We start from the raw sequence: 19,731 nt of genomic DNA on the forward strand, positions 1-19,731 counted from the left end.
CACTGCTGTACATAATCATGAGTTTTAGGCTCCTTACAGAATGGGACTGCTGTCACATAAGTGATAAGCTAGTACAAGTTGGACAGTAAATAGGCAGTAATATGCAAGTTTGAGCTTTCACCCTGTTGAGGAGAGGAGATGGGCTTCTTACCCAAAACCACTACTTGATGTTTGATACATTAGCAAATGCAAATAGCAAGTTCTTGCTACTAAATAAATAATTGATACTAGTTGTGCAACCCAATAGCAGTGATCATTTAATATGTTAGTTACCTTATTTTCTTTATACTGTACAGACCTTGCAGATAAACATAGTTACATACTAGTAGACAGTGCAGCAGATTTACTTTATTTAGGATGTCTAGCTGATACTAATTTGCAGCCCCCAACCTTGGTTAGGCTTTTAAATTAGGGCCAAAACATCCAAACAGTCACATAATACAGAATCAATACAAAAATCAACTGTGGACATATTTTTATACAGTACAAGTGTCTATATATAATAACGTATACCTGATTATGACATAAAAGTGACATAAAAAATTGACAAACGTGTGATAGTGTATGTGATTGTATGGGCACAATATGTAGGAATATACAATGTATTCCAAATTATTATGCAAGTGCCATTATTATTTTTCCAAAACAGTCATCACACTTAAAGTCCCCATGACATGCTCATTTTGCTCATTTCCAGCCATTTAATGTTTAATCTAGGGTACCACTAGATTAGCTTGGAACCCCTCTTAACTCCAAATAGTATGTAATTGTTTCAGAATCACAGAGCCAAAAAGCCCGTTCCTTAAAACGAGAGGACAGTTTGTGAACGCACACAGTTCCTGTTGCCAGTGTTATGTCACAAGTGGACAGCACAACGAACCGCAACTGCATTAATTAATATGAATTTCTCCTCCATAGATAGGTAAACAGCGGTAATATGTACTGATGAGAAGAGATGTGTAACACTAATTGAGAAACCACATATTTTAACTGCCATACTGCAGACATAGTAACTTCTCCAGCCTTACAACAGTTCTCTCTAATGTTACAGAAACAAGGCATTAACAGACATGCAAGGTGTTTTTTTTTTTAACTTACCGTTATGTCCCACCGGGTGGTGGAAGCATCACTCCCTTTCAAGAAGCTCCAAGGACCATAAATCCAACTGGTGGTCGCTGTATCTTACCCCACACGACCACATACAGTCCCAAAGCAGTGAAATTAATTCCAACAGGTAGTGTAGGGCTGACAATAACATCATGGATCGTTAGGTAGCCAAAACAAGCAGGTACTGCGCTCCGGGGCAATCCAGCGTTGATGAGCTGATCATTCACCACCCCATCGTGCTTCACTTGCTGGCTGCCTGTAGGTTTCCAGCTGCTCCGTTCACGCTGCGCTAACCCTGGTCAGGCATAACAGCGAGTCCCTGTACAGGAACATTCCTGCACATGCTGTAACCTCAGGCCCTGTGTTTTTCTCCACATTCTCTGGTCACAGTGCAGCAGAAGGAGGTAAAATATCTCCACAAAACCAGGCACAGTTGAAAAATTCCGCTTTTACAGTGTAGTGTGGCACTGTGGATGTCCTTTTGTAAGTTATTTTTAATTAATTTTTTTACATATGCTTTATTGGAAATGTACATAACAAGAAAGGCAATATAACATTTTGCAAATATGGTAGCAGCACTGGTGGATGTCAGGCAAGCTCACATGAACGAACACACAGTGGCCTGGATTTAATGCCCATTCAAGGAAATCCTTAACTATCATGTAATACTTAAGGTTCAAGGATTTTATTGTCAATTCACCATATGTGCAGGACATACAGAAAACTGAAATTCCGTTTCTCTCACCTAGTATTGGGTGCCATAACATTTAGGAACTAAAATAGAATAAAGTAGAATGAAAATAGAATAGAATAGATTAAGAACTGGATGAAGTAATTAGGATAAAGCCAATAAGCTGTGACTCAAAACCGTGTAGTCAGTGACAGTAGTGCAAAACAATAATAGGAGATTGTCAGATGGTTCAGCATCACCAGGGCATTGGTGATGAGGTGCAAATAGCATATGAGGTATACATGGACAGTATTGCAAATGACCAACAGCAGCAGATATCCCGGCAAAAAAAAAAAAAACGGCAGCAGATTTACATATAATTATAACAGAAGGTAAAACAGCAGAGGGTTTTTTTGTTGTTGTTGTTGTTTCCACAGCAGTCAGCAGCAGATTTACCTGTAATATAACAAAAAGTGGGAATGTATTGAGTTTGTACAACAGCAGGGGTAGTCTTTTTATGTTCTGTGGTGGGTTACGGTCCAGGGGCAGAGAGGGGAGGTAGTGAACAATGTTCAGCATCCTCACAGCCTGGTGAATGAAGCTGTTTGTAAGTCTGGTGGAGTGGGCCTGAAGAGTCCAATACCTTCTCCCTGAAGGCAGGAGTCTGAAGTGTGCAGGGTGGGAGGTGTCATCAGCAATGCTGATGGCTCTGTGGGTGAGGCGGGTGTTGAAGATGTCCGTAAGGGAAGGCAGAGGGGCACTGATGATCTTGCTGGATGTTTTCACTATTCGTTGCAGGGTCCTTCTGTAAGAGGCAGTACAGACTTCGTACCACACAGTGATGCAGCTCGTTGTTTTTTTTTTTTTACCCTCGGCAATCACATCACAACGTGGGTATTATTACAAGCAAAAACTACTGAGAATGACAATAGATGTTTGTAATATTTTGAAAACAGTTTGAAATCATTCAGTAGGTCATAATGAAATCAAAACATTTGCATTTGTTACATAAGTCTTTCTTCAAAAAAATAAAGGCAATCAAAAACTATCTCAAGATATATAGTAATACATGAGCCCCTTTTTGATATCACTTGTACAACTTTTTCATCCATTGAATTTTTAAGTTCATGTGAAGTTTCTGCCTGTATTGCATTTGAAGATGCCAGTATTGCCTCCCAGAATTGCTGCTTGGAGGTATACTGCTGCCCTCCCTCAGATCTTTATTTTAGGGATGCACCACAGGTTCTCAACTGGATTAAGGTCAGGTGATGATGGCGGCCACACCATGATTTTGTTCTCTTTTTATATCCATAGTAACCAAAGAGTCAGTGGTGTGTTTTTGCAATATGGGATGGGTCATTGTCCGGCATAAAAATATTTTTATTCCTAAAGGCACTTTTTTTTTTTTTTAATACCATGGGAAGAAATGGTCGGTTAGGAACTTGACGTATTTTGACACCCTCAGGCACCCACCATGTCACTTCCTAGTATTCAAGCCCAGATCATCACTCCACCTCCTCCTTGCTGATGTTGCGTTCTTGTTGGAACAAGGTGGCCACATTCACCAACCATCCTGAACTCCATCCATGCGGACTGTCCAGTGTAGTACAGCATTCATCAAGGAATAAAACAGTTTGATAATTAGCCTTCATTTATTTCTGAGCCCAGTGCAAACAGTTCTCTTTGTGAGTTTTAGTTAGCGGTGGCCGAAACACAGCTTTACGCACAGTTGCCAAGCGCTGGAGGATCTTGTATTGAGTAGTTCTTGATACTCCAGCAATTTCAAATACCTGTTTGCTGCTTAACAGTGGCTTTTTTTAGAGCTGCTGTTTTAATACTATTAATTTGTCTGACAGAAACTTTGCTTAATAATCCTTTATCTGACTGGATTTGTGTGTGCTCTGAATTTCTTACAAATCTTGAGATTTTGATCAAATGTTTTGTGAAATATCTAGTTTTTATGCCTTCTGCAGGGTATTTTACTATTTCATGCTTTTCACCTTCAGATAGATCTTTCTTCTCCATATTGCAGGAGAACTCAATAAAACAAGCACAAAGTTTCATAGAAAAACCAAAACTAAAATGCTTATCTAACTGAAATCCCATATGTCACTTGCATAATAGTTTGGAACTGTGTATTTGACAAATGAATTTAACAATTCAAAGTTGTTCAGTCTTCATATCTTTGTTGTTGTTTAAGCCATTGTTTAACTAGAAAAAACTCAGTCCTCATTATGTCTAGTGATAAAGCGTTTAATAATTGTGACCTTTTACTGAGAGCGGTGACTGACCAACAAAAATTCTGCACCTCTGAGCTCTATCATTTTCACTTGCTTGCTGGTCTTGACTCCTTCGGTAACAGATTTTGGGATCGATTGAGAAATTGCATGAGGAGCAAGGCCATTTATAAACTTGAATGTTTTAGTGAGTTAAGAACTTTATAAAATTCTGAAAACAGCTAAATTATATTTTTGAAGAATTTAAAAATGGTATCATTTCATTGGTCTTTGATCCATTATCTTTAAGAGCTGTGACAGCGGTTGGCCTTCAGTGTGTCTATGAGCATTTGTCGGGGTTCTACTTCAGCCGATTTGGCTTGTTGAATCACCATCGGCCCATTAGGCCTCATCGGTGAGAGAGAGAGGCCACTTTGATTGGCTGTTCGGCTTAGCCAGTCACTGCAGGAGAAGAGAACAGTTCAAGAAAGCCCCTTCAGTCTGTCGCTGTAGTATCCTTGATTTCACCCATTTGGTGTGGTTTCTCCTCTTTTTTTTTTTTTTTTTTTTTTTTGTGTCTCCACAACCCCCTTTCTTTTTCCACATCCACAAGACCAGTGTCATTCGCAGCTTCTTATCAGCCATATTCTCAATGAGAAGCAGCTATAAACAGCAGCTGTATTGAATGAGAGCTGCTTTGTTTATGCTTGTATTTCCACAGTCTAGCGCTTCTTTTTTCCCTTTCTGAATGGCAAATAAAGATACTACCACCTGATGGTAGGGGGAGTTTTTTCTCATGCAGGCACAGAATGTATGTACTAGACAGCTGTTGGCTGTAGTCTGTACAGTGTGTTTAAGGGCCACTTTTTCAACCTGACTGGCCCAGACAAAGGGTATGTGAATGGATGCAACAGTTGACCTAAGTCGCTGCTAGTTCTTTCATGTTGGCTTGGTGTGTCTCTGCTCTAATGGCATTATAGGCTTGATTGGTGATTTGGGAGGCCTGGCTCCAGGTGATGGCAGAGTATGTGACAGTGCAATATGTGTGATATTATAATATGATTAAACATTAGAGCTGCCTTGATTGCTAATCATGACCTTATCATACAAAAAGTTTAAATTTGTCTTGAAAGTCTTAGAACATGATATGGGCCTAGATAACAGCTCTGCAGTCTGACAAGGAGTTTCTGCTAGTATAAATGATTAGGGCTGGCGTTTGATAGCATTTTATCAAATCTGAATCCACTTCCAGATCCACTTACCGAATCTGTTCAAATCCCTTACTGAGTCTGATTGATGATAATCATAATAATACATTTATTTATAAACCACTTTTCAATTAGCTTAAGGAGTTTGTTAGTATAAAAAGATATATTTTAATTTCATGCACTATAGCAGCAAATTAACTATACTTTTTTTAAGCAAATTGTGTAATATTTATGAATCTAGCTTTTTCTAACTACAACAGGCCATTTTAGTTGTGATTATAGACCATTTACCAGAGTCTGACACTGACGCTAACTATAGTATGAACTAACAAACCATGGCCATTCTGCTGAGCTGAAGTGTTGTAATTGATTTTGTCACTGCTCTGTGACATTCACTAACCCTGTCCTCGCTCATGTTTCCATTGCTCCTCAGTGGGGGCTGTGCTGCAGCTGCAGAAGCTCACAACACTGATCTTATTAATTTCACAGCAGTGAAATTAATGCATCTAATTCATCATTCAGTGAATGTTAATTTAATAAATCACTGATGGTTCGCTGAACTTTGAATTTAGCTGGTTGTTGGACTGCTACACATCTGACAGATGACACTACACCAGTGGTAGACTGAGTGAGGTTAAAGAATGTAAACTAAACTGTGAACATGAATGACAGGTCGATAAGGGATTCATTTGACCATGAAGCTTATCAAACCCAGATATTTCACCTACTTGGAATGGGCTATTGGAACCGATCCCTATAAGTGACCATATCATCTATACATTTGACATCCACTCTTTTTTATAGCTTAAAGTGCCCATGGCATGCTCAGTTCCAGCCATTTAATGTTTAATCTTGGGTACCTCTAGATTAGCTTTACACCCATCATAACTTCAAATAGCCTGTAATTACACATTACTACATGAAACCGGGTTTTGAGCAGGGGAAACGCATCTCGATGGGGGAACACTTTTCAAGACAAGACCAATCAAGAAGCCAGGACAGCACATAAACAAAAAACATTATCAAGTAAGCTACATTTTCAACAGTAACAATGCCTCAAATCCTACCTGGCATGTTTGAGCCAGAATATGAAAGTGGACCTCAACACATCGAACTGCCACAGCATTAATTAATTTGAATGTCTCCTCCATAGATAGCTAAACAACAGTATAAGTACCAATGAAAAGAGATGTGTAACACTCTAAACAAAGCGGATAATTGACAAACCTGATATTTTAACTGGCATAATGCAGACAGTAACTTCTCCAGCCTTAAAACAATTCTCTCTAACCTTACAGAAACAACACACCAACAGCAGTGTAGTGTTTTTTTATATGTGTTTTGTTTTGTTTTACTTACTGTTGCGTCCCACTGAGTAATGGAAACGTCAAGGTTGGTACATCCCACCAGTGATTGCTGCGTTGTTAGATTCTGCCAACCAGCAACACATCACATGCGGCAAACACACTGGTCTCAAGCAGCTAAAACAAACAGGTACTGTGCTCTGGGGCAATCCAGCCTTGATGAGCTGATCATTCACCACCCCAGCGTGCTTCACTTGTCGGCTGCCTGTAGGTTTCCAGCTGCTCCGTTCACGCCACGTTAGACCCAGTTGGGTAAAACAGCAAGTCCCTGTACAGGAACATGCTGTAACCTCAGGCCCTGTATTTTTCTCCACATCAGGAGGAGGTAGAATATATCTGCAAAACACCATGCATTCGAAAATTTGGATGGCACCGGTGAATGTTAGGCAAGCTCACATGAAGGTGCACATCCAGGGCAGTATGACCATTCAAGGAACTCTGTAAACTATCATGTAAGACTTTACCTTGTTGGGGAAAAAAAATCTTGCCAGCGAGAGTTCACGAGACTTGTATTAACTGAGTTGCTTCTACATAGAAGTACAACATCATAGGTATACCTTGTTTTTTTTTTGTTTGTTTTTTAAGCTTTCAGCCACATTTAAGATACTAATTCATCTTTGTAACATTGTAGATACATCAAAAAACAGAAAAGCATGCGATGGGCACTTTAAACTTAAACTGCAGCTTCTTTTAGTACTTCAATTTTAACTTCTGTTTTAACTTTTGTCGGTATTTGTATATAATATTTTTCAAGAGAAAACTTCCAGCAGGAAGCACATATGTACATTTTCTCCAGAAAAGCCTCTTGTTGCCTCTGTTCTCTGATTAGTCAGCAGCTGACAGCTGTAGGTTGTACTACTATTGTTGTTGATGTAACAAATGTGAGGGGCTCTCACAGCATCTGCCTAGTGTTTTATAGCTATAAACGGAAAGCAGCAGGCTAAAATCTGCACATCATTAACTGTGCTTTCCCCTCTGACTGGTTACAGTGAACACAGGGATTGTAAACCACACCCACTCCAGGATGGGCTCCATCATGAGCACAGGAATTGTCCAGGGTAATGAAATCAGTTTGTGCTGCTAGAAATTTCCCATTCAAACGTACAGTGGGAAGCCTGAATGTTATTTTGTTCTTACTTCCAGGAGCCACTACAGGCCAGTCTGGTCCCAGCAGCAGTGGTACTTACTATCCCGTTACCAACCAGTTCACCATGGGGGGTGCTGCCATCTCCATGGCTTCACCTATGGTCATCCCCAGCAACACCATGCATTACGGCAGCTAAGACGAAGACCTCTTCAGCCTTCCCACCCCTGCATGACAGATCCCCAAGCCCTCTCAGTGGAGCTCTTCAGTCTGCTGGCCCCAACCCCCACCTCAATCCTTCAGTCCTGACTGACACATCATCTACAGCCAAAATCAATATACCAAAACCAGTGTTGTGCTGGCACTTCCTCCCTGTGCTCATCATTCAAATTCTACCCTGTTCGATCCAGCACTATAAGAATGATCAAGCTCTCTCTGATCCGTCCAGGCTGCTGTCTTGTCAACAGCTGCTATCTCCTTCACCTTTTCTCCCTCTTGGATTGACTGAGACTGTAAAAGGTGCACAGTTGAGATGCAGAATAGTTAGTCTGTCCCCTTCCTGGGTTTCCACCCTCTTTTGATTCAGTCCCTCCACTCCTTTTTCTCTTATGTGTCATGATGACCCGATAGTACGGTATTTGTCCAAACCCATCCTTCCCTAAAATCTACTTGTTGCCAGATACCAGCATCAGTCCGTCCCCACATTTCTGCACATCTCTGTGCCGCACCTACATGGAAGTTTTTCATCTGTATATTAGGACAATTTTGCCACCATCAACACTCCTCTCTGAGCTGCGACCTTGGCTTTTCATATCAGATCCAGTCTTCAAACCTCTCTGCACAAGAAACTGACTGCTGCCAGATAAAACAGGTCATTTTAAAGGATCAGTCCACACAAACCACAAAACATTTTTCCTGCTTACTCCTCCTATAGTTTGGTTTTTGATGGAAGTAAATGTATCAGAAAACTGAAGCTATCTACATGGCTAAACAGCCAAAGGAGTATGTGGAATATATACTCTTCTTATTTGGACAAACAAACCATCTATGCTCTGCTCATTATGCAATGTGTGGCTCTGCTTAAAAGCAGAACTACACAACCTCAGCTTTTGGGAGACTGGCATCCTGGTCACCTTCCATGCTGAGTCATGAAAAAATTGGCACCATAATCATGTGTGTGTGTGTCTGGAAATTAGATTGATGGGAGCAAACCAAAACCAGAATATAGTGAGCCACGTTAAAACAGCGAGCCAGAAGGAGCTGTAGAGCGATATAGATGCTATAAGACTTAAACTGAGGGCAGCATTTGCTGGTTCTCATTGGCTTTATCACCGCGAGTGACACTTGTCACATCACAAATGTTGTTTACATAAAAATATTAATGAATGCAGTTTTAAATATACTGGTACTTCTTACCCAGACCTGTGAGGTTAGCCTAGCATCATTTCAAGGCCAGAAATTGAGGTTATCTCAAATGATCTCCTTTAAAAGTGAAAATATCAATTTTCCAAAAACTCCAAAGCTGTCTCAACATAACATATCCTGTTTACTTAATAGTGAAAACAAAACTTAAAAACAAGACAGTGTTTTGGCGCTTTAGAGCTGGAGGCATTTCTTGACCAGCACTAGCTTGCTTCAGTGCCTGCATGCAGCAACACACGAGTTCTGTCCTTATACTTGTAATAGGGTTGCCAGGTTTAGCACCGTTCAGAGTGAACAAAAGCCCAGGTGACACTTTCATGTCTTACAACCAGTTTATTTGTATTGCATTTTGTCTGGTTTTTCGTAGAGCTAACAACTTTCTTGTCCTGCTAATAATCTTGAAATATCTCTGTATTGAACGCACTGATATTTATGTCTTTTAGTTATTTGACTATGGGGTTGATAGCAAACAAACACATTTCCTGAAATATTGGAAGTAGGGTTAAGGCCCCCAAATGATTCAAACGATATTGTATAACATGTAAAATCTAATCTAAGGGATCAGGTCTCCCTGATCTCCTTCCAAGAACTTTCTCTGTAGTCTCAACGTGATGAATTGTAACACTTTTAAAAGCACTGTTGCTGTTGTCCTTGGTTTTAGAGAAAAAGTGTCAGTAGTAACTGTGTAAGAAATGAAGAAAGAGAGCTTAAGAGAGATGTTCAGTCCCTGCTTCCACACTACTGGCAAGTTGGTGTGCAGGCATACTAGTCAGATTTTGTGTTTCAGAAAGTTAAAAAAAATTGTCAGACGCAGCTGCGTACAGCTGCCTTTAGCATTTGGCAATTCCAAGAGATGCCAATCAATTAGCAACCTGTGAGTGATGATGTTGTATTTTATAATACCAAGCATTGAAAGTGACCAGTGGGTTAAGTCTCCCAAAAATGTGTCTTTGTTGAAGCTACAGCAATGTAGTCTTGTAAACCTGAAACAAGCCTGCTGTTGCTCCCATTGCCCTCTTTCTTCACCTGGTACCTGGATTCTAACTGAGAGAACATTGCTACTGCAGCTCCTCCTCCTCAGCCAGTCATTTGTTGAGCCAGATTGTTCTGGTTTAGTTGGAGGAAGCAGATTTGGAGAAGGAACCTGAAAAGGACCAATATAACCCAGAGCAGCAGCCAGCTGGCTGTGAGAAGGACAAAAGATTCTCCTCCCAACCACCTCTGAGACTGTTGCAAAGTGACTTTATTGTCGAGGCATGTGAGACTGGCCTAGTCCACCCACTCCCCTCTTCATCTGTTCACTCTGTATAACCTCCAACATATCACGTCCCCAACACACCCAATGGCCTCTTCTCATGAGGAGGGAGAGAGACATGTATGCATTGCTTCCAGTGTCACAACTTTTGGACTTGGTTTATTTGGGATTTATAAGTTAGGAAGTTTTAAGAGAGATGAAAAAGTGTCTCTTTGTAGGATTAACCTTATTTTTTGTCTTTTTTTTTTCTTTCACAAACAAAATGAGTGCAAATTAAAAGGGGTGATATGTTACAAGAAGCTTTCTGGGATCAGGTGTTGTAGTACTTTAATTTGTTTCCTCTAGTTTCTTAAATAGGCCATGGGCATCTCAGATGTTTACCAGGTGGTAGCTATCCTATAGCGATCATGTCCCCTTTGTTATGCTCTGTGTAGTCAATCATGACATAGGAAGACTGTCATGTTCTGTTTTTTGTCTGTTGACCAATAACAACTTTCTCTCTGACATCGACTTTATTATATGTTAAAATTACAAATATTCAAATCAAACAGATTGGATGAGTAACAGTATAATATGAGTTCACGGTTACATGCTCTTGAAACAAAATTTGAACAGTGCTCAGGAGGTTCTACTAAATGCAAATCTCAGACTACATCTATATTAAACCAACAAATTTAAATGCCATTTACATGTGACAACAATTTGCATCCACTTCAGTGTTTTGTGGACATTTTTGTACAGATCTCTCTTAACAGTGAAACACCTGAACAGTATGAACATGGCCAGAGCTCTTGTTAAACTTATTTTCAGTTGACAATCAGCAGTGGTACAGCCAACATCTGACAAGGAGCGGCACATGACCCGAATATTATTTTATGGTCACGTGGGTGTCTCAGAAAAATCACCATAAACACAGGTTAATGACAGCAGCTGTGCTGTATGATCCACTATATCAGTGTTTAAAATGGGGGATTACACAGTTGACACAAGTTAGATGACAACATTAAATCAGTTTAAAGGCACCGGTTCTCTTGTGCATTTGGCTCTATTGGCATTTAAAATGAACAATCATGGAGATGCGGTCGCAAGAAAAAGTAAGGGCTCCATTTGCAATTTTTGGTTCTTCTGCATAAATTGGTTATGAAAGGTGATCTGAGCTTCAGCAAAATCACAAATAGCAACAGACATTATTTCTAAGTTGATAAACAATCATGAACTTTCATGTCTTTATTGAACACACCCATTGAACATACACAGTGATGGTGGAAAAAGTAATGTAAACTGGAGTCAGGTGTTAGCAAATCTGCCACTGTAATTGTTGATTTGCATGAAGTTGGAAAGGATTAGAGTCATATCAAAGACTTTAGATATTCATCAGTCCAAGTTATATTGTCTATAAATGGAGATGATTTGGTACTGTGGCTAGTTTCCATAGAAGTGGGCGCCCAACCAAGATCACTCCAAAGACATAACACAGAATGCTCAATGAGGTTAAAAAAAAAAAAAAAAAAAACCCAAAACAGTCCCCTAGAGTAGCAGCAAAAAACTTCAAGGATTCATTGGAGTTGGTTAACATCTCATCATTATGAGTCAACCATGTGCAAATATTGAACAGGCATAGAATCCACAGAGTAAGCCATTGCTCTCCAAATACCACATTGCATCAGGCCTGACGTTTGCCAGAGACCACCTTTACACTCCACAGCACTACTGGGAAAATGTCCTGTGGACAGATGAAACAAAGAACTGTTTCGAAAACACAGCACTACGTATAGCGTAAAAAGAGAACCATGTACCAACATGTAAACATCATCCCAACAGTGAGGTACAGTAGAGGGAGCATCATGATTTGGGGCTGCTTCTGGACCTAGACCATTTGCCATTGTGGAGGGGAAAATTAATCCCAATTGTATCAAGGTATCCTACAGGTTAACGTCAAGGTGACTATCCACAAGTTGAAGCTCAGTCGGACAATGACCCTAAACACTAAAGTAAATCTACTACTGAATGGCTTTGGGGAGAAAATCCACCTTTTGGAGTGGCCCAGACCTCAAGTCAATAGAGATGTGGTGGAATGACCTCAAGAGATCCGTTCACACTGGATATTCTAAGAATATGGCTGAGCTGACGCAATTCTGTGAGGAAGAAGGTTCCAAAATTCCTCCTGAAGGTCTAATTACTAATAGGTCTAATCCACAGCTACAGGAAGTGCTTGCTTGAGGTTTTCGCTACCAAAGGCGGTTGAACCAGCTATTAAAACACTTGCCATTACTTTTTCCACCATCACTTTGCATCTGTAATGGGTGTGGTCAATAAAGATGTGAAAGATCATGACTGTGTTTTATCATCTTAGAATTAGAGTTTTTGTTGATATTTGTGACTTTGGTGAAGATCAGATCACATTTCATGACTAATTTATGCAGAAAACCAGGAAATTGCAAACAGTGCCATTACTTTTTCTTGCTACTCTATGCAGAGGTGATTAGAGGGTGTCTTTTTAACTTGACTGCCACCCAGCTCCCAACTCACTGGCCTGGCTTATGTCATCATTTTACAAAAGCTCAATTTACCTCACACATACCTTACACACCAAGCCAGTGTTTTAACACCGAGACACTCTGGAGACTGTTTTTAACTGGATTAATGTAGACATACTGTAATGTCGGCTGGTTGAAGAAGGGTCAGAAGGCCAGAATTTGTCTTTTCATCAGCTCAGTGACAGTTTTTATTATTTAACATACTGGCGACAGCAGATGTGAATACAGGCACACAATCCCTGCTAACACTGAACTATATACAACCCCCTCTGGCATTATGGGAAGTCCCACCAGGTGCTTCTCTGCCACCCACTGCCACAGTACGTAGGGATCAGTGAATCAGGTGCACCCACATCTAGAGCACAGAAAGGCACCGGTTTGGCCAAGGCTTGAACGTTTATATCTATTCATAGTTTGACCACCAGTGTCACACATGGCATGCACTTTTAGGATAAAATGGTAACTATACAATGCCAAAATGGTATAATGGGTCTATAACCATGCTAGCAGCTCTGTGAGTATGTAATGTAATGTGTAGTAGGTCATGCTTTCCATGGTCACCATAGCTCAGCATGCACTTAGTATGTGAATATATGCTAATTAGCTAGTAAGTGGCCTACAGCTGAGACTGATTGGAAGGTTTAGTATAGCGCATAGTGGACAAATCAAAAATTTGGCCTGTGAGACTAGAGAAGAAGTAGGAGACATTTTGTTTTGATGCATACAATTGCTACTCACAGACCAATTGCATTTTTGTAGTTTTATTTTTGTGCTTTTACATCTTTTTCTTCTTTAGTTCAATTATCAACAATCTGACTTCATACATACACTTTCTTCTTTCACCAGTAGATGTCCTCTTAGGATCAGATATGGCCTGACATATTCCCTGGCTCTTTTTTCTAAGTCTAACCAGGATAACACCTAACCATTCACATTGACTTTTAAACAACACTTACAAGTCAGAGTCCCTCATCCAAAATTCAAATGAAGTAAAAGTATGCCAGTCTGAACATTAAAGTATAAAAAGTAAATATACTCATTTTACTCAAGGGCCCATTTCAGCATCATCTTAATATTTGCTCATTATGTTACAATTATTGTTGCATGAATTTATGCCGGTTTACTGATGCAGTTAGTGAAGGTGGTAAAGGATTACTTGACAATGCTTGACAGGCTGCTTGGTAGCCTAATATATCATCATTTATTATCGTATCGTATTTATACCTCTGCACCAGTGATAGCCGTGACTGGAGGCATAATGTTTTCAGGTCTGCCCATCCCATTCCTGAGAACATGACATCTCAGAAAGTCCTTGAGGGAATGTCTTCAAATTTGGCACAAACATCCACTTAGATTCAATGATGAGCAGATTAGATTTTGGTGGTCAAAGGCCAGCTGTCCCATTCCCATAAATTTGGTTGGAGGAGGTATACAACCACAAAGCAGTAATTGTAGTTTGTATTCATAATCTGCATCTGAAAGGTAGCTAGTAACTTACTAAGGCTGTAGTCAAATAAGTGATGTGCAGTGAAAATACATTTCCTTGTAACATGTACTGTATTACAGTAGCAAAACATGGAATTACTCAAGTAAACTACCTAAACGTATAGTATACTTCAGGAATTTTACTTTCCACCATTAATTTGTCTGTGTGATCCCCGGTGGTCAATCAGCAGGCCTTTCCTTAACAACAACCCTAGCCCTGAATCCAACCCCATCATCTAACCTCCTATAAACCCAACCCCAACTCTGGTGCCTTTCTCTGGACTGTCCCAGCATTGCTCTGTGATTGTTTGCTACAGGAGCACTTTTCTACAAACTGCAGACTGGAACTCCCTTTAATAACAGTCATATCTCAAGTTTGTAGGGATCTGAGATCCTGATGCATACATCAGCTCACAGGCTAAAATATAAGATGCCTATCAGGACGGTTGTATGTATCATTCTCAAGTTACTTTTCAATAGTCGAAATAGCTGGAGATTTTTAACTGTTGCCGATCTACCCTCTGACATGCACAAGTTTTCAGCTATCTAGGCCCGTCAGAGCACAAGAAATAAGGGAAGTGTTTGGGGGTGACAGGGAGATGTCTAATCCTTCATGCATCTAATCATGATTATCATCCATTATCCCTAAGCATAAACATAACCTCCGAACCCTAACCTACAAGCACTCAGATGTAGAGTGGAATGCAGAATATTCATGTGTGCTTAGGGGAGATACTACTAGTAATGTTAGGTTGCTAGGATACAATGGCAGGCTGGAGTGAGGTGGAGGGGGAAAGGGTGATGGGTGTGGGTGTGTGGGTGTGTGTGTGTGTGTGTGTGTGTGTGTGTGTGTGGGGAGGGGGAGAAGCCGAATCAGATGGGGCTAGTGGTGGGGGGGGGAAAAAGCCGAATCAGATGGTGCTGCCATTGAATGCTTATCAGACATCTTGGAAAGAGAGAAAGGAGTTTTACAGAAGGAGGCAGGAAATCAAGAAAACAAAAAGATAGAGGAAATACAGAGGAGACAGAAAACCATGAGGAAAGGAAAGACAGGCAGATGGAGGAAGGTTGTGAAAATTTCTCCCGATAGAGGAGGAGTATAGGCGATAAAGGAATTAAGGACAAGAGTGTGTGTGTGTAAAGCTGGGGGTGTGTGGAAAACTCCTGGGAGTGACAGGGGAAGTGAAATGTGGGAGGACAGGAGATGAAAAAGCAAGAAGCAACTGTGTACAGGGACAGGAAGACACAATACATGAGCAAAAGTATGTGCACACCAGAATATTTATACACTTTGTTATGGATGAACAGGTCCTTCTAAAATCACTGGCATTAATGTGCTATCATATTTTACAACCTTATTCTGGTAAAGCTTTTCTAAAGATGAATTGTCTATGTACACTAACATTAGTCATGGAGTGCCACACAGTTCTGTGCTAGGTCCAGTTCTCTTTGCTTTATACATGCTTCTCTTAGGCAATATTATTAGAAAACATAGTATAAACTTCCACTGCATGATACTCAGCTATATTTATCTATGAACCCAGATGAAACAAATCAGCTGGTCAAACTTCGTGGCATGTCTTAAAGACATAAAGGCCTGGATGACCTGTAATGTTTTTACGCCTAAACTCAGACACAACCGAAGTTACTCTAGATGGCATAGCCCTGGCCTCCAGTACTACTGTGAGGTACCTTGGAGTTAATTTCGACCAGGATATGTACTTTAAATCACACATAAACTAGGTTTCTAGAACTGCCTTCTTTCACTTGAGTATATAATTCACTTTCAGCTGTTCCCATCAGGGGTCGCCACAGCAAATCATCACACTGACAACTGACAGCAATATAGCAGCAATATCAACACCAAAACAAATGCTGTCCAACAACTATTATATGCTTGTTCAAAATAGGGAGTATGTGCAACACTGTCTAATGCAAACACACACAAAGCTGTGCTGCTACATTACTGTAACTTGCAACTCATTAACAGCTAGAAAATACTGTACTTACCTATTTGAATGACATTCTGCTGGCCTTGTGCTATGCAAGATTCTCCATGATTTGCATTGGTCAAATTTATTGGTTTTATTACGTTCAACTGTAGAAAGGTCCAGGCTATGGCTCAGTGGTAATGAAGGAGGGACCGCTGTGCTGCTAGCCAGGGTGTCCTTTTTGTTTTCAGCTAAAGTTAGCTCATCTTTGCCTGCATGTGTTGATAACAATGCAGAACAAACCAAAAAAGAATCCAGTTTCTTCAGTTTTGAAACTTTATACTCTGAATCTTGCTTCCCTTTTCTCTTTGAGCACTACTCTTGCCTTTGTATGTCTATGGCATTTTCAATGAACAGACTAAGTGTTTTTCTGAAGCTAGCTGAGGTTCTACAGTAGTGAATGCTGGGAGGGTGTGTTTGATGCACCGTGGGTGGTGCAAATGCAGCTATAACCTATGGGGAAATAAAATAACAATAATCTTAATGGTAGCACATAATTAGTCCTTCAACTGACTTAGCACTGTAAAGTACATTGTAGGTTTTTTCAGGTTGCCTACAGCTGAAGTTGGACCTCTGTGTTTAGCTCCAAACTGCTGATAATACACTGATAACGATAAACCTAGCATCAGTCATTTCCTTTGCTGTTCACTCTTTTTCAAGATGATACATAGATGGTTGGAACCAGTCCCAGTATTCACTGACAGTACAATTCAGTGGTCCAAATGGACAGTGACAACTGGGAATCCACTTGTGTACAGTATAGGTAATTTTATATTAATATGTTGCAAACTAAACTTAAGAGTCAAACTCTATATGTATGCTGCACACCTGAAAGTGTCATTTTTAATGGAAATTTCACTATCTGTGTCTTTAATACTGTGGCATTCCAGAAGGGTAAGTGTAAATTAGTAGTATTCCCCCCCCCCCAAACATGCACTGGAGCAACAGGTTTATAGACAGTCTCCACATTTGGGAGAAAGTCATTGTTTTGCAAGTCTCAAATCTTGACTACAAAGTCAAGTAAAAGCTGGGATTCAGTAGTATTATATAAAATATGAATCTGGTTTTGAATCCCTTACTAAATTTCTATTCAACTTTCAACATTTGTATCAAAAATTAAAAATAACTAAAACAAAGATTTAACTGAGATATGTATTTTTTGTTGTTTGAGAAGACAGAAAGAAACACTGCAGTGTTGAGTGACAACACAGTTCATCTCTGAAAATGAGAACAACAAAAGATATTAAATACATACTGTATATGACATTTTAAAACAACTACAGACATTTACAAATTTCTTTTTACAAAAAATGGATCCAGTTACTAGAGATCCTGATTCACAAATATTGATTAGAATATCAATATACCAACAAAATTTGGCATCTCAACATAAACAGAGGCAGGAGTGTCCATCTACCCTCTACTGTAAATTACATCAAGATTAACCACATTATGACATTGTGTATTTTAAGAGACAAAATTATTCTGAAACAAAAATAAATGTTGTTTAATACAATTTGCTGCTGGGCAACACAGCGGAGCAGTGGTTAGCCTCACAGCAAGAAGGTTCTGGGTTCAAGCCCGGGCCGACAGAGGGCCTTTCTGTGTGGAATTTGCATGTTCTCCCTGTGCCTGTGTGGGTTCTCTCCAGGTACTCCAATGACATGCTGCTTAGGCTGAGTTGTGACCCTAAAAATTCCCCGTAGGAGTGAGTGTGAGCATGTATGGTTGTTTGTCTACATGTCATCCCTGTGATAGACTGGCGGCCTGTCCAGGGTGCACCCCACCTCTCACCTGATGTCAGCTGGGATTGGCTCCAGCCCCCTGTGACCCTATTCAGGAATAAGCAGTATAGATAATGGATGGATGGACATTGTTACATGCATAAATAATTATCAGATGATCCCTGACTTCACCACATTGATGCAAGGTGCAAACATAACTGCAGGTTTTGGCTGAGTTTAGAATGGTTGTACCTAGAAAAGTACTTCAGGCTGAAGTTTTAACAATCACAAAATGTATGAGGCCATCTGGTAAAATTTTGGACTTTCTATGGATGCCATTTGTGAATTTCTGGAGTGTTTGTTTTTGGTTAATTTTGACAAAGGTTGGGAGAGTTGTGCTTTTTGATCGTCAAGTTCTTGCTCAAGAGGAATTTGTTGGGGTGACCTTATAATTCTGTAAGGTCTAGACTTTATTATGTAAAGAACCCTGAGACAATTGTTGTTTTGAGTTGGCTCTGTACAAATACATTGACTTGAACTGAGTGGAATTAAAACAGGCTATGATTAAAACTATGGTTTATATTTTTAGAGGACAGCAACAACTGCCGACTATAGGGCTGACCTAAATCCATTTATATATTGAATCAAAGTGGACACTGATAATTGCAACAACAACAACCCAGTCTCGCATGAAAATGTAGAATAGCTTTGTTGGTCCACAGTGTAAAAACACAGTAGTGTCACAATAACGGCTATAAAATTGTTATATATATATATATATGTTGCATCCCAGTGCCCTTTTTTATTTTTGTCTTGGTGTGTTATGGTGGTTGACAAACAGTAAAATGGCGCATTACCACCAACTGGACTGCAGTGTGCAAAGCTGTCTGCTGAAGGCGTATGGTTTTGAATTATAGAATATTAAAAACACTAGGAAGGTGGTAGCTGAGGGGATGGACAGGTCCGACAAAGTCACTTTCACACAGAAAAATTACTTCAAGACTCAGACTTTGGTAGTTTTACTAAAAGAGTGAACATTTTTTTCTGGAGATGAATGGCTCTCCAGAAACCTCACCATTACCTCTGTGGGAAACAGGTAAAGCAGTAATTAGAAGAAAAATAATATCATATTCATCATGCAGAAAAGACAGCAACAAAAAAATAGAAAACACATTAGACCAAATCTTAAAGAATTAACAGACTCATATTCTGACAACCCCAGTGAACAAACAAAAACTCAAATTGAAAGTATCGTTCACACACACAAAACAATCCATATCCAACAACTCAAATGCAAACACTTTCAGTAGTGTAAGTGTAGGTGTAGTGCTGCTGGAGCATATCAGAATGATGCTCCACCACTTTTTTTGGCTCCATGAAAGGAAAAAAAATATATTTGTGTAATCCGGTTGAAACTCATAACGTTACATTTTTGCCAACGCTTGATGATCCAATCATCAGTCAAGCATATGTCCTGCAAGAGAACCAGTAAAAACAAATGGAATGGTCAAAGTTTTGATATTAAAATGTAAGGTATCGTGATTGATTTACGATGTCAATTCATGCATTGAGCAACATGCAAGAAAACATTCCACCTTAAAAGTGGCTGGTAGCTGCTGGACTTGGGACCAGCGCACAGGCTTGTGTAACCCCAGTGGCTGGGTGTAG

The 19,731-nt window shown here is 39.9% G+C and overlaps 2 protein-coding genes across 3 annotated transcripts in view; one reads left to right on the forward strand and one right to left on the reverse strand.

Annotated features, from left to right (window-relative positions):
* The window catches only part of carm1 (coactivator-associated arginine methyltransferase 1), a 32,068-nt gene extending 19,432 nt beyond the window's left edge, over window positions 1-12,636 (forward strand). The window contains exons 15-16 of the mRNA XM_020608245.1: window positions 7,555-7,623; window positions 7,709-12,636. Coding sequence (XP_020463901.1) covers window positions 7,555-7,623; window positions 7,709-7,848 — 209 coding nt within the window. The 3' untranslated portion in view covers window positions 7,849-12,636. The remainder of the gene's footprint in view (window positions 1-7,554; window positions 7,624-7,708) is intronic.
* LOC109964728 (carbonic anhydrase-related protein 10-like) overlaps window positions 2,479-19,731 on the reverse strand; it is a 135,460-nt gene continuing 118,207 nt past the window's right edge. Inside the window, exon 9 of one of the 2 annotated variants that reach the window (XM_020608250.1) lies at window positions 2,479-2,582. In XM_020608250.1, coding sequence (XP_020463906.1) covers window positions 2,563-2,582 — 20 coding nt within the window. In that variant the 3' untranslated portion in view covers window positions 2,479-2,562. Of the gene's footprint in view, window positions 2,583-18,152; window positions 19,147-19,731 lie in introns of those variants that run through there. The other variant, XM_020608247.1, reaches the window with a different exon arrangement.

The sequence above is a fragment of the Monopterus albus genome, unplaced genomic scaffold (genome assembly GCF_001952655.1).
Source record: "Monopterus albus unplaced genomic scaffold, M_albus_1.0 scaffold92.1, whole genome shotgun sequence".
Classification (NCBI taxonomy): Eukaryota; Metazoa; Chordata; class Actinopteri; order Synbranchiformes; family Synbranchidae; genus Monopterus; species Monopterus albus.